Here is a 21,946-nt window from a genome sequence, read left to right on the forward strand (position 1 = left end):
CCTGGCAATGTTAACATTTAATAGTAGCACATGTCATCAGTTTTTTGTTTTCCACAGAAGCGTAATGAACCAAATGTGCTTAAAATATCAAAAGCAAAAGTACTCATTATGCAGCAGAATGGTTCCTGTCCATGTCATAATATTACAACACTTCATTATTGCATTTTACATGCAAGCATCATTTAAATTTCATGGGAGGTCAAGGCTAGTTTGTATACTTTGGGGTAGTTTACGTAATCCAGTGCATCGTAATTTATAAACTCATCACAGATTTTCTAAGTAAACTCTTAATCTGCAAAGTAACTGGTGACTATAACTGTCAGAAGAATGTAGTGCAGTAAAAAGTAAAATATCTTCCCCATGAATTGTAAAGGATTAGAAGTATAAATCATCAGAAAATAAAAATCCTTAAGTAAAGTACAAGTAATTTAACATTGTATGTGTTGTATGTGCTTGCAGCACTTTTTTAGATTAATTGTTTCTGGAAACATTTGTATAGGTTTCAGTCGTTAGAGTTGGTAAGACATATAAATGAATTAACACACTGTAACTCCAACTATAGCAGAAATGCATATTGTCAAATGTTCCCCTTTTTCCCCATTTTAATTGAGTTCACAGGGAGTTTAAAAAAAATCTTAACTTCTTTTTTGTGAGGAAAATGTGATTAACAAAAATAAATTCAAAAGTAAAATATGTCATACACGTTATTATGGCAAGAAGCTTTCAGACAACAATGTAGCTGACAGCGGCTCTGGCATGGAACACTTCTGTTAACCAACAAGTGGTCACATGGTGCATTCAAAAGCATCCTGAGTGTGACTAGTGTGTGTGTGTGTGTGAGTGTGTCTTTAAATGTCAGTGACAGCTTCTTCAGAACTTGAACGGGGGAAAGGGAAGTGTGAAACTGCAACTTCAGACCTTACATGTGGCTTTTATATTAATAAAAAAGGAATTTCCTGCCCTTTAAAAACACCTCTATCGAGCTCACCATCCCTCCACTTCCTGTCTGTCAGACTCAACCATCATAACAAGATGAGACAGCAGCTCCAGTTGCAGGGTGCAAGAAGTGTGCACAGACAGTGTGTGGGTACAAGTTGGGTGACGGAAACTAATAATTGCCATGAAGGAAAGGACCTTATAAGTATTTCACCTGAGTATGTCCTAAATTGTCCAGTTGTGTCAGGAGTTTTAAAAGCAAGCCTACAGATGGTAAAGACCTTAAATACATTAGATTTTCTTTCTTTCTTTCTTTTAGAATAATGTATTACAGGGTCAACATATAGAAGTTTGTGACTCTCATTCTGAAATGAAAGTCTTTAAGTTAATTTCTCATAAATAAATAATAAATGTCACACACTTCCATACAAGTAACCTCAGACTGCAAAATCCACTAAAAGCCTTTTGTTGCAAAAACAAACGCTGCATACTGGAGATAATCATTTATTTACATTTGTGTGCACCAGATAGCTGTAACATTATTTAACTCTTGAACAGCAGATGGGAGCAGAACTGCTGCATGTGTTTCCTCCAGCTGTGACAGCTTAAGTTAAACGATCCCATTTCTTCCTCCCAGCACTCCAGTGTCCGGGGTTTGAAGCTCTCCGCAGCTCTCTGGCTCACATCTCTGAGCTTTTTGCCAACGAAACGGATCGGTCACTTTTTAAACTGCGTCAAGCCTGCAACAAATAGGTAGGAAAACACCGGAAGTGACAAGACCTGCCATTGAAATAAAAGCTTTTTCAAGTCAGTTTCATGAATGGAATCCTATTCACGACAAATATGGCTCATTCTAAAGAGCAAATGTAATGTCAGTTAGCCAAGTGAATGTAGGCTGATATCACATTTGGTTATGGAGCATTCAAAACTGTGACATCTTGCTTTATGTCGATTTCAGATTAAAAGGAACTCATTCAGTTACACTCACAGAAATGTTGTTTATTATTTATGTTAACTATGGAAATGGAAACAGTGCACCCACACAGGGACAAAGCGATTATTAAACCATAGCTTATATTCTCTGCGCTTTTTTTGTTGTAACACATCTTCGCTGACAAAAGCTATATAAATCTGATATATTATTAATATTATCATTGTTGTTCAAAAGCGAATAGGCTAGATGTCTTGGGTCAGGGGGACCTCATGGCTTCCCTCGGACTGATTTTGATAGATCAACAAAATACTAACATATGACTTCATTAATAAAATCTCATGTTCGTCATTGTTTTTTCCTTTTTTTTCAAACTGGTAGATGTCTATTCTGTGTTTATTCTGTTTTCATTTTCTTCTATACTTCACCAGCACAATCCTTTTAAGACATCCTAATAATATTATGGTGTTTTGCGTTTCGTTTCCTGTGAAAATAAACACATCAGTGCGAAAAAAGACTCTACTGATGGTTATAGGCTATCATGTTTCTTTAATCTCTTAAATATAGCCTGTACATTGTTTACACTATAGCCTACTATACTGTTTGGATCAATTGAATTGCTTTTGAGGGACAGGAAGTTTCTTATTGTGAAAATCAAAACCAGAATTCATGATTCTCATTGACGTTGATCACTTGTTGAGCGGGGCGCACGCACAGGAAACCCCGCAGTGACAATCTAATTTCACAAAGGATACGACTGTCTTAACTGAGGGACCTATTTTATGTCAATTTACCACAAAAACGTGCATTTAGCGAGATTGTTTCATTTCGGTACTTGTTTTTTTTCTGAGTGTTGACGCCCAAACAGGCTGAACTATTGATCTGAACCGAACACCTAGAAGGGCTCTCATCACAAGTGCTTATCATGTCTGGCGAAGAGGCTCCAACTCTGCAGCAACAACCTGAACAGGAGAAGAAGCCCGACGAACCTCCGCCGGCGGCCGCTGCGGAAGCACCGCAGGAGTCGGCGAGCAGCCCTGCAGCCGAGGAGAAGCCCCTCTCCTGGCGGGCTCTGGTCCTGACGGGGCACGGGGGCTACGAGAAAATCAAGCTGCAGGTGAAGACGCAGGAGCGGCCGCAGCTGCAGGCGGGAGAGGTCCTGGTGCGCCTCAAGGCGTGCGGGCTGAACTTCGCCGAGCTCCTGGGCAAACAGGGTCTATACGAGCTGCTGCCCGCCCCGCCTGTCATCCTGGGCATGGAGGGCTCCGGGGTCATTGAAGCCGTCGGAGAGGGAGTGACGGACAGGAAGGTGAGTGGAGGCCTGCCGAACGCACTCACACCCACTAATTGCCACTTAGACCACGAAATATGTCAGGCATGTGCTGTGGAGCGGCTGAGGAGGTAGTTTTGAATTAAACTGTGGGTTTACTGACGTGTTTCTATATAAAGTGTTTCTGGACTGTGGATAAATCTGCTTCCTATTGGTTCTCAGTGGCACATGGGTTGTCACTCCAGGCCAAAGCATGCTAGTAATCGTTTCCACTAACACCAAACCAGATTTTTTTTTCTTTTTAAGTAACCACATTTCTAATGTGAAAGTTATAAATACATGAAGAAAACCGGTTGGCCTTTTGATGGCAGACTTCTGAAAGGGGCAGCCATTATTTCACTGTTTTATAGGGTCATAGTGAAATAAACTGTTTAAATGTATGCTTTGAAGACTCGTACAATGCCCGAATTAATCAGATTCTATGCTTTTGGACTTGACATTTTCTTTCCTTCTTGAGCTGCTGACAACCAATGTCTGTCAGTGAGTATTACTCCAGTAATTAGGCCTGCGTGATTATTTGTTTCTATAGATTGATCTGCAGATTATTTAAAAAGTGAAAAACGCCTGTCACAATTTGCTGCAGCCCAAGATGATGGAATTGTTTCTTTTGTCAGTCCAACAGCCCAAAACCCCCAAATATCCAAGATTTCAATGATAGAAAAGCAGATGATCCTCACAATTGAGAGGCTGGAACCAAAACATGTTCGACATTTTTGCCAATTATCCGATTAATTGAAAATAGTTGCTGAATAGGCCAATTAATAACTGTTTGTACTAACAGCCCTTTTCTATGTTTTAAAACATCTCTGTTCAATATGTTGTGTGTGTGCACAGTGAAAAAACCAGAACCCCTTCACAAATAACATCCATTAATGTAACATGGTGTTTTCTTGCTTGAAACTGTAATATTCTGGCGTTATGAATAGTGTTTGATTTACAGTGTGTCCTTGAAGTGTGTTTACATTCTTCTCCACGCCACAAGAGCACATTTACCTTCTTGATAAAGAGCTTTCCAGAGGTCGAGTTTTATGAAGAAAGGGAACAGAATATTTATATGCTACGTGTCTTGTGCCGCCCTTAAATCCTGTTGGCTGCAGACTGGTCTATTTGAAGCAGACAGGCACCTGATTCCCCTGCAGTTAAAGCACATTTTCCTGAGATACCGCAGAGCTGATCCCAGAGCATCCAGAGGCCACTGGTTATTTGTTCTCCATTTATTTTTACTACAACGGATAAAAAAAAAAAAACCATAGTGACTCATTGCAAGCAACCTCCATGACTTTATGCCACAGGCTTTTGCAAAAACTCCAGTTTTCACTCAGAGTTTCAGATCTGATTACTTGGTACAACGAATCAAAGCAGCAGCATTTGAAGTCTCTTGTGTTCTGCGTGCCTACACTGGAAGACACTCATATTTGATTCTTCAGCTGTCTCTTTTGGTTCATAAGAGCTGCGTTATTTGTTTTTTATATGTAAATCTCGGCAACAGATGACTCCCATGCAGACCTCGGGGACCAACTGTTTGTTTTTTCTCCTCATTTTCTTCTAAAATACATTTTCAATCATTTCAAACCGAAGAAGCTTTTTTTTGTTTTAGGAGCTAAATATGTTGAACCATGATCTGCTGTTCTTGCCAATCACTCAAGAGAAGTGTAACATTCAGGAAGCGTTGCACCGTTAATCATCGTGCGCCCTAGCTCCAGTTTGTGCCTCTTGTGTATTAACAGTACATTAGAGTTACAGTTGCCTCAATTCTGTCTGCTGCGTGATTTATAAAAATAAATAAATAAATAAATAAAAAAAGGAAAAGCTAAACCTGTTTCCCAAGTTGCACCTATTTTTCCTAAACCAAACAAAGATGGCAGCCAGTAATGACATATGTCCTCGCTCAATTTGCACGGAATAGTATTTCATCCAGATTGTTGGGAGAGTCTTTTGTGACCTTCAGAGCAGCTGCACGTCTTGTTTAACAACCTCAATTTTGCATCCACCAAGCTCATCTGCATAGGACGTCAGTCGGTTGTCGTGACTTCTTTCATAGAGTTTGTTTAGATTTGTAACCATTCTGATGGCGAACACGAGACCATATTAACATGAGACGCAGTAACCATATTTAGCCGTAGCGTGAACAAGGCCATAACTTTAGTCAGTCTGAATAGTCAAATGAGATACTTTGAGGTCAGTCGTCGGTCCTCTTTCAATCAGACACATCTTTATTATTAGGATTTATAGGCCAGTATTTAGTTTAAGATAAAATAAGATAATACTTTATTAGTCCTGCAGCGGGGACATTTACAGGATTATAGCAGCGTAGTGGATAGTGCAAACAAGAGACATAGTCAAAACAAGATCAAAACAAGTATTATAAATAAGTAAAAATCCACAATAGTTAAAATATAACAAAAAATATTATATATAAAGACAGAATCATTTTTATATTGCACAGATTTTTCGTGTTGTTAGTGTTAACATGTGTGTTTGGTATTACCAAAGCCCCTCCGTGTCCCTCTCTGTCAGTATGGAATTTCCCTCCTCCTCCTCCACCACCTTACTACACTCCTATCCAGCCCCCTCTCATTCCTCCGTCTCTCCATTTTCGAGAGCAAGAATCCTATAAGAGGTGCGGTGCGCTCTCAAAACCCCCTTTTTTTTTATTGGAAGTAAGCAGCAAAACACCACGTGCAGATTGTGTGCATGTAAGGATCCCAACAAGGTTCAAGATGTACAAGCACTAAGTATGAACTTGAGATGTGAAACCTGTGAGGTACTGCAGTGGGATGCATGGACACACGGAGCAGCAGGCTATCCCATGTTTACAAAGAGAGGCTGATCCTGTTGTAATCAGGCCAGATCGAGCCGGGCTCCAGCAGCAAGGCCTCTCCAGACGAGGACAGGAGGGCGTGGCTGGCTGGAAAGCAGACGGAGCAGATGTGTGATGTAGGGTCTCATTACAGCTTGCCGCTCCAGTTTCAAGCATTGACGGTTATGCCTCATAACTTGATTGATATTTTTGGAAGACTGAGCAGTAATTTCTGTGTTAAACCCTTCAAACTGGCCGCTTTGAATGAGATAACACCGGCTGTTCTGCAAATAAACTCTTTAATCTGCTTACTGTTGTGTGATGAGAGGATGTGTGGCAATGTGTTCTGTATTCAGCTCAGTATATTGACAATTATCTGGTCATTTTAAAGCAGATGCCCTGTGTTTATAGTATCATGCATTGATATAAACAGCAGTAAAAAATGTATTGTCTGGCTTAGTTTGCTGGCAAAGGTCTTGTAGTATTCAAATAAACAGCAGGTTTCCACACACACTTCACTGTCTTACTTCAAACATCACTTCGGTTACCTCAGGTCATGTCAGCATTCCAGGAAGTGAGCTCAGCCTTTTTTTTTTTTTTTTTTTTTTTTACATTGACTATCATGCGTTTTTTGAGGTCACTTAGTGGGTGTCTGAAAGTATTTCATAAGACCAGAGGTTGAGAAACTTTATCAACTCCAAAAAGGAGCGTTTGAGTCACCCGAAGGTGGAAGTTAAAGCTGGAAGTAAGCGCTATTGAGGTTATCTCACTTAAACAGATGTATGCAACATGTGTTTGTGTGTGAAGGTTTGTATTGTCTGTACATGTGGGTGTAAATATTTGTGTGTCATCTGTCTATTGTGATGGGTTTGTGTGCAGCAGGAAGTGTGGCTCAGAGCTCTTGGGGCCGTTTTAACAGGAAGCAGTGCAGCGTTCACAATCGGACTTCTTTCCTGAGTCCTTCACTTTTCTTGGCAAGTTTCGCATCACCAGTGATACTTGTATAATAGCACGTCCCTGTGGTAGAAGGCAGGACACAAAGCAGGAACATTTCCCATAAGCCCCCTTGTCTGAGCTCATTTGAACAGAAACATGGTACATGCAGCAGTAAACATCTCAAACGTCCGGCTGTTAGTTTAGGAGGCGCTTGATTTGATATGCAGCCGAGTTTTTTGAGAGAAGCACATATTTTCAACGTCTATTTCAGAGTCGATAATGTTCATTTAATTGTGGGAAGCCAAAATTGTGATTGCAATTAATATTAGATTAATTGTGCAGCCGCTCATACTCCTAGCCTTAAAGAGATAGGACCAGGGTTTTCTTTTATATCAGAATTGTGCCAAAATAAATACATTTATTTACTTTCTTTCCTTCCTCAGGTGGGGGATCGAGTCATCGCAATGAGCCGCAGTGGCATGTGGCAGGAAGTTGTTGTTGTGTCCGCCAATCTCACCTTCCCCATGCCCGAGCAGATGAGCTTTGAGGAAGGTGCCGCTATCCCCATAAACTACATCACCGCCTACATGATGCTGTTTGAGATGGCCAACGTGAGGCCGGGCAAGAGTGTTCTCGTCCACATGGCAGCAGGTAAGACGCACACAGTGAATACTGAAAACCTAATCCAGTGAGTGTATTCTGACATCCCATAGACAATTCACTGTATTCAATTGAAAAAGATATCATTACACATAATAAATCAACCAAAATTGTGATTTTTTTAGACACGATGACCGCCATGATTTGATTGTGACGTTTAACAAACATCTCCCCCAGTCTCCTGGGTAACATGTCAAGAGTCACACAGCTCGTTCACTCCGGGTCACTAATCACTGCTTTGAATGCAGCCGCATTTCTGTGCTGAAAAATGATCAGTCGAGAGTCCATCTGTCATAGGTCAAGATAGTGTGTGTGTGCGTGTGTGTGTGTGTGTTGTGGTCTCATAAAAGCTTATTCATAAAATGTAAAACAGGATCATTATCAGGCATGGTTGCTTTGGCAACACCTGACATTTTAAAAAGGCGCCCCGACACTTTAACAAGTAAATATGTCTCATTTGCTGTTGAGAATTTAGTGTTTGAATAACCAAGGTGCTCGTGGAGTATTTTTTTTAATCGCAGAAGGATGGAAATCATTTATATGCATTTTCTAAAACGCGATGTTGAGAGCATATCCATTGCCTCTCAACATGACGACGGCTGAGCTGGCGGCTTGCAGCCAACGATGCTGAAGCTACAAAAAATTAGAGCTGCATGACCAAGTGCTTCGTCAACTTTCGGAGCCTTCACACTCGATGCTACAACTGTGATGGTGTCATTCTTTGTTGCGCTGGCTTTGTTACGTCGAGCAAAAACCGAGCTTCAGCTGCGACCTTCCTGTGAGCTCTGCGACGGCCGCTAGCGAGCCGGTAGGGCACGCTCGCATTCAAAACATAGAACTTTTTTATTATTATTCGAGTAGAGACCCACGACTTCCCAAATATATCAATTATGTCCAGCTGAAAATATGGATAACATGATTCAAACATAATTCAGAGTTAGAATAAATACAGTATTACTGTCAAACAGTCAGAATAAGATTGTTCAGCCTTTGAGATACTTTGATACGAAAAGGGGCAAGCTGGATTTGAATGGGTTGAAAGGTTATACATGCACAGTAGATTTCACAGTGGTGGGATTATGGTCATACTCATTTCTAATGTCTCCACTGACAGTTGTGGTATTACACCCAGTTCTTCAGTGGTTTGTGATGTGATTTTAGGGAAACCTTGAAAGACAGAGGAACAAACAGCTGAAATACTGGACAGTTGACATTTTATTCACTTTCTACAGTGGTCTCCGGTTGGCCACATTCTTATTTTATCTTAAAAAATACATTACCTGTGCTGTACTATATTATGTGCTATGCTATGTTCTGTTCTGTTTTTAACCTGAGCAGTAGACACACACCCTCAGATGTTCCTCTCTTGAGGGTGTGACAGCAATAAAGCCTTTCAGACGGGCGGTGAAACAACTTCACAACGCTATAGTGTGTACTTCAGTTAATAAGGGTAATTATGACCCTGTTGTGTGAGTGCTTGGAATTTTCAAATTATAACATAAGTATGTTTATAATGCATTAGAGACATGTGCGTCATAGAAAGTGTTACCACAATTCCTCATGCCGTTTGTTTTATCATCTTTAGCTTTTGTTTTTTTGAAGTTATTTATCATATGTTTAAAAGATAGCTGTGTTTATCAACCACACTCGAGTCCAAGTATACAGGTCAGTTAATATCAGCATCCACCATCAGGGTCCAGAGCTCTCCTGCATCCCCCCCCCCCCTCCCCCTCCCCCTCCCTAAGGCCACGTTTCAGTGTTTAATGTGTGTGTGGGTGGCTGTGTCAGCTGACGTCTATGAATCAGCCACACGAGGCCATGGTGGAGGAGAGGGCAGGAAGGATTACTGGTGAGCTTGCACACCCAGGCAGCCATTATTGTGAAAACCCTTTCACTGTCCAGAAAACACTGTCTGCTGTTGCAGCTGTTTGTTCCTCAATCTTTCAAAGTTTCAACCACCCTAAAATCACATCACCAACCGCTGTAGAATTAAGTGTAACATCACTTCTTTCACTGGAGGTATTAGAAATGAATCTAATCCAACACTGTTACACTGTTATCTACAGAACACGTGGTACTTTTTAGTTTAACCCCATTCAAATCCAGTCTTCCCCTATATATGTCCTATAAGTATCTCAAAGGTGAACATTGAAATGCCTGCAGTCACCTTTCTGACTTCAGTTTGATTCTGCACATCTATAGGTGGTGTTGGTATCGCTGTCACCCAGCTGTGTCAGACTGTGCCAGATGTGACTATTTTTGGCACGGCATCAGCCACCAAACATGAGACAATTGCCCAAGGCGGCGTAACTCACCCCATCGACTACCGCACCAAAGACTACATGGAGGAAATTCGCAAAATCAGCCCGAAAGGTGAGATTACACACAACTGCTTGTACTGCCAGTTGTCGTGTTTCGGCACAAAAAAAGGACATATTATTCTATTTAATGGTATGGATTTAATTGTATCAATATGTCAGTGTCTTTTGTTTCTTCAATAACAAGTTGATAAAGTGACATACAAAAATCCTTATCTTTATTTTTCCCCCCCCATTCATTTCATTCACTTCAAATTCTGTCTCTCTGCAGGAGTGGACATCGTCCTCGACCCACTTGGTGGTTCAGACACCCAGAAAGGCTTCAGTTTGTTGAAACCGTTGGGCACGCTTGTAGTCTTTGGTAAGTCACCCGGAAACGGAAACAAAATCTGTTCATACATTTCTTGAGTCTGCCTAAATGTAATTTTTGCTTATTTTAATAAGGCAGTTTTTTTGCATAATCCTATAAAAAATGAATAGACTTGAACGAAAGCTAACAAAGGTGGGAAGTAACTTAAGTACCCTTACTCAAGTACTATACATATTTAAGGTACTTTACTTGAGTATTTCCATTTCATGCTACTGTATACTCCACAGCAATTCAGAGGGAAATATTACACTTTTATCTGAAGATTTAATTTTTTCCAGAAGATGGATATAAATAGAGTTTTTATTGTGTACACTGTTCTATTGTTTCGGCATTCTAGGTGCAGCCAATTGTGTGACAGGCCAGAAGAAGAACCTGTTGGCCATGGCAAAGACCTGGTACAACCAGCTCTCTCTCACCGCGCTCAAACTGATGCAGTCCAACAAGGCCGTCTGCGGCTTCCACCTGGGCTACATCACTGATGGGGAACTCATCAGCAGGACTATGTTCAAGCTGCTGGAGCTCTACGATCAGGGAAAGATCAAGCCCCGCATTGACTCATGCTATCACTTCGAGCAGGTTGGTTTAACCGTGTTTTACATCTAAAATGTGAAAGAGGTACTACTTTTTAAGCACGCTTGATTGCACTTTCTGGGCTGAGGTGAAACTGAATCTACCTCTACAACTCTTAGAAATGAAAAGAAATAAAATGATGTATGATTACTATGAAAACAAAAGCTTAGCTTGGCACAAAGACTGGAAGCAAGGGGAAACAGCGAGCCTGGCTCTGGCCAAAGGTAAAAACAAATCTGCATACAACACAAGTTTTCCACTTTTTTTTTTTTTTTTTTGAGGATCAAACAAACAAGAGTCAGCCTAGCTGTTCCTCCCCGTTTCCAGTCCTAATGCTAAGCTAAGCTAACCAGCTGCTGGCTGTAGCTTCATATTATTAGAGTGGCATCATCTTCTCATTTAAGCCTCGGCAAGAAAGTGAATAAGCTTATTTCCTAATATGTTGAACAATTTCTCAAGCTGCAGAAGCTCAGCTGCTCGGAGCATTCACAGACATTCGATGGATGTACGTCACTTAGGAGGAGCTCCACTGAAGCTTCTTCTGCATCACAGCCTTCTGGTGTTTTCCTCTTTTCCATTACTCTCGATCACCCCCGTCAGATGAGTCGGTACTTAAGGGCCGTTGCTAGGTGACGGGTCTAAATTGTTGCCGTGGCATCCACTACTTACGGGGATATCTCCGTGTTTCTAGTTTCTCTGGCTCACTTCAAGGTTAGACAGGAGTGTGCTGCAAAACAATGCTGAATTTGCGTCTGCGAGCAGGAAACGGACAAAAGCTAAGGCAGGAAATAATAGGAAGTGCAGATGACTTATTGCAGAGACACTAAGCGTAGATAGCCTGATCGGCCATTAGCGTGTGTATCGTGTAGTTACTACAAATCTGGTGCAAATAATATTGTCTTTGGGAGACGGGAAAAGCAACACGGTAAAAAAATGCATGACCTAAAATTAAGCAATACCAGTTTTGCACATCCGTTTCGCTCCTCTGTTTTCTGTCAGGTGACTGATGCCATGAAGCGCATGCACGAACGCCAAAACATTGGGAAAGTCATCCTTCTCCCTGAAGCAAAGGAGGAGGAAGCGAAGGAGGAGGAGGAAGCAGCGGAATCTAAGTCCAACCCCGAGCCGGTAGAAAATGTGGAAAAAACTGAAGCTGCCATCGACGAGAAGGAAGAAAAGGCCACAGAGGAAGTTAAGGCAGAGGATTGAGTAAGAGTGTTTATTTCAATGATGTTTTCAAGCACTTCCCGAACGAGTTAACTTTTGTTCGCTTTTCACAAAGAGAAGAAAAACAAGATGCCATGTAATCTTTGATTTTGTCAGTATTTTCAAATGTTTTTGAAGATTTTGTGGTGTAATATGTCTACAGTGTAGTGTTATGTTGGGAATACTTTGGGAAAGTTTGTCACCAGGTCTGGTGTGTGTGTAGGATATATATATATGCTTCACTATATTGCAAAAAAAGGTCGACCTAAAAATTAAACATTTCCATTAGAAGATAACCGGCAAGTTTATATTTTGAGAATAATATTGATTTTCACTTTGTTTGTTTGTTCATTGTTTGTTTTTTTCATTCATTTTGTTGCAGCTTTCTTAATTGATTGTGTTGCTGATGTAAGGCACTTTTTCTTAACTGTGAGAAGAATGGCATCATTTTGTCAGTGGTAGAATTTTGATGCATTTAAGATTTAAATAATGGCTTCATATATACCAGCCCTGGTTCTGATTCTCTGTATACTAACCTGAAATACATTTCCCTTTGTGCTTTTTCTTTAATCGGAGTCATCAAAACTGGCAAAGTGATTTGAATGTAATCAAGATAAATTACTGAGTTTTGTTAACTCCTTGGATCCAGTTACAGAATATTAATTTGATGAAGTAATGAGTAACTGTAATCAAATTAGCCAACCCTATTTTATCAGTTAACATTAGCATAAGGCTTGTTAGGAATAGTAGTGATCGTTCTAGTTTCATGGGTTGTGATGCAAAACTCAAATTCCTCTTTCATGAATGTTGTTCGACAAAAGTCTCTCTTTGTATTCTAGTTCAAATTGTTGTATTTTTCTCTCATATTTGTGCCAAATTTAAAGTCAGCTTTCACTACTGCCACCAAGTCTGTGAATAACAATTAGCGGGACTTCCCTGTCTTGGCACTCGTTTGGGTTTTCTTCCAAACAATGTTGTGCTGAACTTGAGCTAAAACTGTTCGGCAAGCCATGTGAAGGCATCTCACCTCGATTGATTTAGCTGCTTTCTTAAATCCTACATTGCCTCTTCAAATAAAAAAATATAAGTGTTTACAGAACTACAGTATGTGTTACTTAGTCATTCCTCTTATATATACACATATATATATATATATATATATATATACAGGGAGTGGGTTATAAAAGTTATGAAGAAAAAAATGGGATGGTGCTTTGCTTTTATGCACTTTGTATTTCTTTGCTCAATATTTATTCATGCTGAAGCGCTTAAAGTAAAGTGATGAATTATTAAGTTTCCATTTTCTTCACAGTAATAATTTGTATGTTTTTGCATGTCTGTATCTTTGAATGGATGATCTTAAATAGTGGGCTCGGTATGTTTTCTCCAGCTGCGGGTGTAAGTCAGTGCTGTGACGCAGAGAGACGCTACAGAAGCACAAGAGAAAAGAGTTTTCCCTTCATCCGCACCAGAGCAGCTCGGCACATTCCTCTCCCCACCCTCTCAGTCCTGCTTTCTGTCTCGCTCTGTGGCCCAACTCTCTGAAAACGCTCTCTCCCTCTCCAGCATATCTTGTTTAAAGAAAAGCTCTTCGGAGAGAGTAAGAACGTTTCACAGAATATGCTGAATATTATTTACATTTGTGACTTTAAGTTTGGCTCGGTTTCCTTCTCCTGGTATGACGTAAGATCTGATGTGGATTTTGAGTGGGAACTGAAGTCGGCTCATTGTGATTATGTGAAGTTCAACTTGTTACAAAAATCCCAGTGTGCGTTAGTGTTAGATTTAGATTAATACTTTATTTCTGGTTGTTGCTCTACCCAGAAGCCTGATGTTTGCCTTTATGACCGATGGAGAAGTTTCATTTAACTACTGAACCAAATAGAGGAGTTTAAACTCATGAGTATGTTGGAGATTGTGCTCCAGATGTTAAAGGGCAATTGGTGAAGATACACCAAACCACTGCTAGATCGTCTTTGCATATATTTCTGTAATGCTAAAAGGTTTGACACATTTATTATGATTACAGCGGGAAATATAACTTCAGAACAACATTTTTCTTTTGTGTTAAATGTAACATTCAAAGGTGGTTATCTAAATAGTGAAAAAGTCTCATATTTCCCATAATAATATGACAATCTACATAAATGGAAATGGTATTCACCCATGCGGTGAGGGACATCTAGTGGTGAAATTGTGCCTTCTAAATATGTAATTAAAATACTCTACAGTGTTGCCTGTAAACAAAATGTTCAGTAGCCTGCCTTGTTAAATGTAAAACATAATTACAGCCGCGCCTCCTCACTTTCTAATAAGACATTACATTCGTTTCGTAATAAAATCCTAAAACATAGCTGTTAAATATGTAATGACCCCTTTTAACAATAACCCATTCAAAGATTCTCTAATGCTTTATTCATGCAATGTTTTTTGTACATATAATAGATATGATCGTGATCATTCTGTGTGCTGAGTCTATTAATCTCTAGTATGATGTTGAGCCCCAAAACATTTATGTCTCAATAAGTGAAATATTTGATGTGTTATTGTATTCATGATGGTGATCAAACAACGCTGCCTTTTTATCATTTTTATGCACACTTTATGCACATTTGCCTTCTGTGTTAAATGGCCGGAACCTGTCTGTATTATTAAAGTGTTATCACATTATGTTCCTCTAAGCTTGTGAATTACTCAATTGATTCTGTATTGATTAAGGGGGCATTGACCCTCATGATTGTGTATGATCACCTTAAATGAAGCCAAGAAAGCAAACTACAGGTGTGTTCACATCATAGTTAACATGCCATTTATATTTAACATTTGTTGTGTTTTGTATCAATTGTCCCACAAAGATAAGTTGCCCGAACCTGGAACCAATTTTTTCGGGTTGACTAATAAGACATACTTGGCGACCAGCAGAGGTCCTCATCTGGTCAATTTTTGGACACACTCACTGGCAGCTTTTCCAAAATATATGAGGGAAAAACACAACATGACAAAAACTAGGAGAAAAATAAACTGGGCTGTGAATATGTTTTATGCCACTGTAAACTGTATTAACATGCTGTTTTGCTCAATCTCTGATACATACTTTTGTGTGTAACACTATGCGCAAAGGTCAAAAGTTCATTAAATGTTAAAACCACTAAAGGTAGGTATACGGAGCACAACACAGTATGTTTCTAAAGGGTAGAGAGGCTGAAATGTTTTGATATAGTGATAACATTATGCTTAATATCCCCTTGTTCTATCAGCAGATAATGTAACTCTGGACGTTTATCTTGTTCTTGCGTCACTCAGAGTTTGCCCGGCCCTTTGTACAGCAGATACTGTACACAGTTAAGGAGATGTCCTTTGTTTAACCCTCAGCGGTCTGCAGGGAATGCTAGTCTCATGCACGTAGCAGCAGAAATGCCTCCATTTATTTTTAGATGGACATTTCCAGCACAGGGCAAAGTGATAACTCATGTTTTTTTAGAACTACAACACGTGTTCCTACCACAGTGTAACATTGGCTGTTTCGATTGTCAATTAAGTGAGTTAATAGGCTGTTAATATTGTTGCTACTGCATCAGCTTGAGTTGCACCTTGAATTCAAATTCACCAGACACCATACAGCGCTGTACATTATGGCATAATTGCATCACTCATCCTTGAGTCCAAGTGCAATATAGAGCAGAATATACATTTACTTGCAGAACAGAATTGTCAAAGAATATGTAATTCAGCCAATGTGTTTCCAAATGTGTGTTGTAATGACTCTTCACCAACAAAAACTGGTCATTATACACTTTGTAAAGCTAGAATAGTGTCTGAGCTGTTGAATTAGAAGATGTGTGCTGTTTCTGTTGAACTCTGCTATTTCTAAAGCGTCAGTTGAAAGAGTGTTCCTCTCTTGGTCTTTTAATTTGAAAGGTTACGTCGGAAGTGCTGTGTTCACGCTTGGTCATTTGACACTGGCTTTAAAAGGGAATACCCTCTGCACTGCTGTGGGAGACTTGCCGCGTCACTGGGATGCGGTCTCCGGAGCCGGGCGTCTAGCCTACCATATTCGCTCATATGCCCACCGCCGGTAGGCCTGCTTTTTCTTGTTCTTAATCAGCACATTTCTTTTTTTTCCCTCTGTGTGATTTTACTGTTTGAATTTGCCTTTTAATCTTTTCCTCTCGGACATACACCCGGTCAGCCTAACGACTCCTGACAGAGCCCTCGAATGACTTTCAGTAGTAACCTCTCGTACAGGAATAGCTGCTCCGGGGTTAAAATTAGATAGCTTAGAGAGTGTAAATATGCTCTATAAATAATGGCGCTGCTGTGGCAGACCAGGCTGCACTTTGCACGGTGCAGCCAAACTGCAGGTTACAGAACATTTACAGTTGTGAGAGTCAAACCAGCAGGTCTGTTATTATTACACCAATGAGCTGACATTGTCAGACAAACGGTATGCATGCATTTGAACCAAGTTTAATTCTCTATTAGGTTATTGTCAGGCTAAGGTGTTGCTACAATGGTGTGTGGATTTAAATAGCATGTACATGTTGTGCAAGATGCATGTGACAACTAGACACGGCTATTCTGGCACATGACCTTCTTATATCACAATCTTAAGCTTGTCAGTGGTATGTTCCCTGTCTATTTCTATTTCATGGAATTGTATTACTCTGAATATCCTATTTTGCAGCATACTAAAGGTCTATTTATAGGTTTGTCAGTCCTGTACAATTTGTTTCCAATGGTGGAAGAAGTACTCAGACCTTACTTAAGCTTCAACAGCAGAATACTCACTATGCAGAATATTATAAGGCTATTACTAGTGCTGATTACTGATGTGTAAATAGTATTAAAATGTTGTAGCTGGTTGAGGAGTTAATTTTATCTTAATCTTATTTTACAGGATGATCATGCACTTTGGATGTGAAATCCTAATCTGCAAACTGCCTGAAGTTGACAAAAAAGGCTCTTAGCCAGACTATGTAACAGATCTATGAGCCCTAAAACATTCATTTTATGCCGTTTTAACAATGGTCATAGACTTATCATAAAATCTTCTCAGCTTTATGGTCCACTTGAACAAATGAGCTAGTTTCATGAAATCATTTTTAATGAACTTATCTGGTGTTCCTTTTTAGATTTAGCTATCACCTTATCAATTTGGCATAAAGAACTCAATGTGGGACAGAATTGATTTTTCAATCACAGGAAACAGTGAAAATGATTAAATTAGCTTCAGGTATCTTTTCAACTATCCTTGGCTAGCCAGAGTGCAGTCACTGCGTTTTGATTTTTAACTCTTCTTTTTTAGTTCTTGTGCAAATTTGCTCACCCACAATAATGTTTATATGTTAAAGCAGATGTCCAAAAAGTCAAAGATTCTGGTCTTCGATCCATTTTGACCAAATATATAGTTACTGTGTTTTATGTCTGTAGGGCAGTATCGTCCTTCAGCCTATGCAGAGTAAAGGTGATCCATATGTCCCCTAAATGTTCTGTATTAGAAGTATGAAATAGCATGTATACTTGTAAATTCATCAAAAGTAGTAATTGTACATTACTTGAGTAGCTTTACTATTTCACGCCTCACTAGGCTGGTTTGACGTCACCACTCATATCTGTTCCATTTATGGCAAAGGTATGCTGTGATGTTACAGCTCTCTCTTCACTCAACTTATGCCTTGTGCTACAAACAGATCTGCCATGACTATGTAAGATCTGGAATGTATAAATAAAGTTTTATTCCCTCAATCCAAAAGGAATGAAGGCATGTTTGAGTGGAGAACTATGATGAGTATAAGAAGTGTGTGAGTGTTGCATATCAGATGCTGCAGGGTTCTAAACAAAGACAGTCTGATATTTCCAGAAAATGAACATTTACCTCGAGATTGTTTCTTTCGCTAAGTGTCCACGTTCAAGTTAACTGCAGCGTGCTGAAGAAACATCCAAATGTACAAATTATCTTAATTACGCTATAAGCTGTAGAGGAAACATATGTTTACAAGTGGAAAGGAATGGTGCAGAGTAAACAGGATGTTCATGATGTCATACTAAATGGCATCCTGCCAGTAACGTTTTATTTTTAGAGAAGGGTGTAATAAAACTGTGAAATGCTCCTCAGAATCTGTTGTCCTTGGCATCTCCTTTTCTTAGAGAGGGACCACTCACCATTTCCTCCGCTCACCGAAGATGGCGGCTCCATCGCACCAAGACCATGCGGCGCCACAGCAACCGCACTTTTTAGTGTTGTTCGACTTTGACGAGACCATCATCAATGAGAGCAGTGACGATGCTGTGGTGCGCGCTCTGCCAGGCCAGCGGCTTCCTGACTGGCTGAGAAACAGCTACAGGGAGGGGCACTACAACGAGCACATGCAGAAGGTCTTGGTGTACATGGCGGAGCAGGGCGTGTCTGAGGACTCCATCCATTCAGCGGTGGAGAAGATCCCACCCACACCTGGCCTCGTTAACCTCTTCCAGTATCTGCAGGGCTATCAGCAGGACTTTGAGCTGGCCGTGGTCTCCGACGCCAACATGTACTTCATCGAGACGTGGCTGGAGAGCGCCGGGGTGCGCCACCTTTTCGCCAAGATTTTCACAAACCCGGCCAGTTTTGACACAACTGGCCGTCTCGTGCTGCTCCCCTTCCACTCCCACTCGTGCCCCTGCTGTCCCGACAACATGTGCAAGCAGGTGATCCTTCGGGACTATCTGACGGGCCGACAAAAGGAGCGTAGTGGTGCTCCTTTTCAGAGGGTATTCTATATCGGAGATGGGGCCAATGATATCTGTCCCTCTCTGGCTCTGGGGCCCCGGGACACAGCCTTCCCCAGGAGGGACTTCCCCATGCACAGGCTGCTGCTGGAGATGTCCCAGGCAGCCAAGTTCAAGGCAAACATAGTTCCTTGGGTCAGCGGCGAGGACATAGTGGACAGCCTGAAGAAAATAATGGAAGAGAGATGAGATGTGTGTGTGTGTGTGTGTGTGTGTGTGTGTGTGTGTGTGTGTGTGTGTGTGTGTGTGTGTGTGTGTGTGTGTGTGTGTGTGTTCCTAACCTAGGCTACTTTTGGGGACACATTTCAGACTAAAGGACAGTTAATTGGGAACAAAGGCCATGTTTAGAGGCCAACAGATTAGAGGAAAAAGCTGATTTTTAGGTAATTTAAGGGTGAGGTTTGGGCAAGTCGTGATTAGTGTTAGGATAAGATTCCAGGACAAAAATGTAAGTCAATGTAATGTCCCCAAAAGTTATCTAACTAAAATGTGTGTGCGTGTGATTGTGTGAAAGAGAAAGGCAATGAGAGGGGCAAATATAGCAAAAGTGCACGAATCCCAGTCCTGGTGAGCTGCAGGATATGCATGATTTTACCCCAGCAACACTTGGCACAATCTGTAAAGACGTAGCCAAATAGTGTGCATCTGTTTGAATCACCTGTTTTTAAATGAATAGTTTGAGATTTTCTTGTGGAGTTAGATATTGTGATAAATATGTGGCTGGTGTCAGCAGCTGGTTAGTTTAGCTTAGCATAAAGACTGAAAATAGGGGGAAATAGCCAGCCGTTTCTCCTTGTTGCCAGTCTTAATGCTAAGCTAAGATACCAAGCAGCATATTTTCTGTAGACACGAGAGAGTGTTATAGGTCTTCTCATCTAACTCGCTGCAAGATGTGATTAAGTGTAATTTCAAAAATGTCCAAACTATACCTTTAATGCTAGCCTAAACACCTATTCTCATACTAAGTAATATGTTTTAGTATGCAGTATTAGAACTTGATTTCCATTTGAATGCAAATACATCCCCGATCAAGTTAATCATGATCAATAATGGAGAAAAAGCAAATGATGCTCTAAGTTCTGGTTTTTGAGTTCGATCAAAATGCTGAAGATCAGAGTAGATCTTAACCAAAGTTGTGTCTAGTGTGCTCCGGAGTGAGCTAAATCAAATGCAATCAGCTCATTTAACACACCATCTCATTCAATATGAATGTAATGTAGTTTACATCTGACTATCTCACTGTATCTGACACTGTTGAGCAACCCTAGCCAGGAAATTCTGTGTCACAGGTACTGTGTAGGGATTTCAGTGAGCTAGAGCAACAGCTTGAATCTACTCCACTCTCGGTGCTCTCTTGTGTTGACGGGCTTATTTTATTTTTTTTTAAAACACTCAACACTGCATTCAAGGACCTCGATGATAGACACATAAGCAGGATCAGGTGTTGCAGCACCGCATGGGACAAAAGACCACACATGTTGTGTCAGACAGGGACAAGGACGGCAGAGAGCAGGGATAAGGTGTCTCTGTCCACCACTCATTACTGATACCTAATCTAGGGCTTGATTATACAACAGTGATCTACACCAGCATGAGATCCAAAGGGAACGCTGTAGCCATACGCTTGCACTTTGGTACAACATTATACCCTGTGACTCCGAAACAATGGAAAAAAAGTCTAATGCAAAGTACCAATTGAAGAATTTTAATTGTATTTGTGTATTATTATTATTAGCTCGCTCTCACTGTACTTGTACCCTTTTAACATTCACAGTGAATATTAGTATTGATAACAGATATATTTAGATTGAGGAGGATTTGCAGCCTGTTTGAATGTATTCCCAGTAAACAGCAGTGTTGTGAGTGAGTGACGATTATATTAGTATATATTTGCATACTCGACTCGACACGTAGCCTCATTCTGCCTCACTAAATCTATGACATGGACTTGAAAATATATTTAAAAATAAGGAGCACTTGTATACATTGAGATGATTTACAGGGACATTAATATTTTGTTTTAATTCAGGAAATTGTGAAATGTTAAGTCTTGATAAATATCTTTGTTTTTCCCATCCTGTTTACAAAAAGCTGTTTAAATTATGATTCTCATTGGGCATGCATACTGTACATTAGCTAAAGTACTAAAGCCTGTTTAAGGTTTCCATGTTAGTATACAGACAAGTTAACACTCATATTGGTCCTGTCTAGTAACTGTAGGCCAGAGGTAGAATAATTGAGTGTATAATTACATTCATTTTTTTATCCATATACTGAACAGCAAGCCATTGCAGATAATAATAAGAAAGTTTGTGTGCTGATGAAAAGCCGTCAAAAAGATAAGTAATAAACTTGTTAATTGATGAAAAACTTCTAGCCTTAAAAAACAACGTTATGCTGTAAAAGTGCTGGTATTTTCTTTTTCAGTGTTTTAGTTTCTCAGGGAGTAGAAGCAAAAGTATTGACAAGCAAACACAATGATATGTGTTTATGAAATATGTTTATTTGCTGCTCTAAGATGATCATTTATGATTCAAAAAGTATCGATGTTTATGAGAAGTAATCAATGCAGCTGGAGTGTGATCCCGAAACTCTTTGAGATCAAAACCTAATCCATTAATGCTTTGTGAGTAGGAGACTAAAGTCATGTGAGTTTATTATATAAAAAATGTAACGGTGGGTCATTTAATTAACTCTAACTGCCTGTGTACCTGTAAAACTTCCATGGAGTTTTGTGCAATAATTAAATGCTGTATTCTTGATATGATGTAAAAGAGAAAAACAGGAAGTAAAACTTTTGACGTTTTCAGGGATGTGAATCAACACCAGATCACCAAACTAGTTTTTTTTTTCAATGAAACTTTAAAATGGTATTATGGCTTCACAACAACCAAATTAAAAGATGCGTTGTTGGGACTGCTTGAGTAATATGCTACTTTTTTTAATTTTTGTAGTTTGCTGTATCCTGGGTGTGAGTGTTTGTAATCAAAGATCCAGTTCTATGTGTAAAGCATCAGTGTGACAGGAATATAAAGCCATTATCTGATTAATCTGTTTCTGTTGTGTGTTTCACAGCCGCGACTATGAACTAGTTTCCTCTTGAGGATCGATGAGGCTCATC

At 40.0% G+C, this 21,946-nt stretch overlaps 2 protein-coding genes and 1 long non-coding RNA gene across 3 annotated transcripts; 2 read left to right on the top strand and 1 right to left on the bottom strand.

The window, feature by feature from the left end:
• Window positions 1-1,427: 1,427 nt before the first annotated feature.
• Window positions 1,428-3,364, bottom strand: LOC142951897 (uncharacterized). Its single transcript, XR_012954619.1, has 2 exons — window positions 2,857-3,364; window positions 1,428-1,676 (listed from the first exon to the last, which is right to left on the bottom strand). It is a non-coding gene; the product is annotated as an uncharacterized LOC142951897 (long non-coding RNA).
• Window positions 1,567-14,727, top strand: LOC142951896 (synaptic vesicle membrane protein VAT-1 homolog). The gene is made up of 7 exons (XM_076093771.1): window positions 1,567-1,689; window positions 2,719-3,176; window positions 7,377-7,584; window positions 9,796-9,966; window positions 10,183-10,272; window positions 10,619-10,857; window positions 11,851-14,727. The coding sequence occupies exons 2-7, from the start codon at window positions 2,793-2,795 to the stop codon at window positions 12,058-12,060; spliced, it is 1,302 nt and encodes a 433-aa protein (XP_075949886.1). The 5' UTR covers window positions 1,567-1,689; window positions 2,719-2,792; the 3' UTR covers window positions 12,061-14,727.
• A 1,336-nt stretch (window positions 14,728-16,063) lies between these two features.
• On the top strand, window positions 16,064-21,875 carry LOC142951898 (putative phosphatase phospho1). The gene is made up of 2 exons (XM_076093772.1): window positions 16,064-16,132; window positions 18,205-21,875. Exon 2 carries the CDS (start codon window positions 18,241-18,243, stop codon window positions 19,012-19,014), a length of 774 nt encoding a protein of 257 aa, XP_075949887.1. The 5' UTR covers window positions 16,064-16,132; window positions 18,205-18,240; the 3' UTR covers window positions 19,015-21,875.
• The last annotated feature ends 71 nt before the right edge of the window (window positions 21,876-21,946 follow it).

Source organism: Anarhichas minor, unplaced genomic scaffold (assembly GCF_050575085.1).
Source record: "Anarhichas minor isolate MPS153535 unplaced genomic scaffold, ASM5057508v1 ptg000017l, whole genome shotgun sequence".
Lineage (NCBI taxonomy): Eukaryota > Metazoa > Chordata > Actinopteri > Perciformes > Anarhichadidae > Anarhichas > Anarhichas minor.

Excerpts from the sequence above, each read along its gene's own strand:
- LOC142951898 (XM_076093772.1), top strand. The coding sequence starts at position 18,241 with ATGGCGGCTCCATCGCACCAAGACCATGCGGCGCCACAGCAACCGCAC.
- LOC142951896 (XM_076093771.1), top strand. The coding sequence starts at position 2,793 with ATGTCTGGCGAAGAGGCTCCAACTCTGCAGCAACAACCTGAACAGGAG. Across the intron at positions 9,967-10,182 it reads TCGCAAAATCAGCCCGAAAG|GAGTGGACATCGTCCTCGAC; the intron begins GTGAGATTACAC and ends GTCTCTCTGCAG. Across the intron at positions 10,273-10,618 it reads GGGCACGCTTGTAGTCTTTG|GTGCAGCCAATTGTGTGACA; the intron begins GTAAGTCACCCG and ends TCGGCATTCTAG.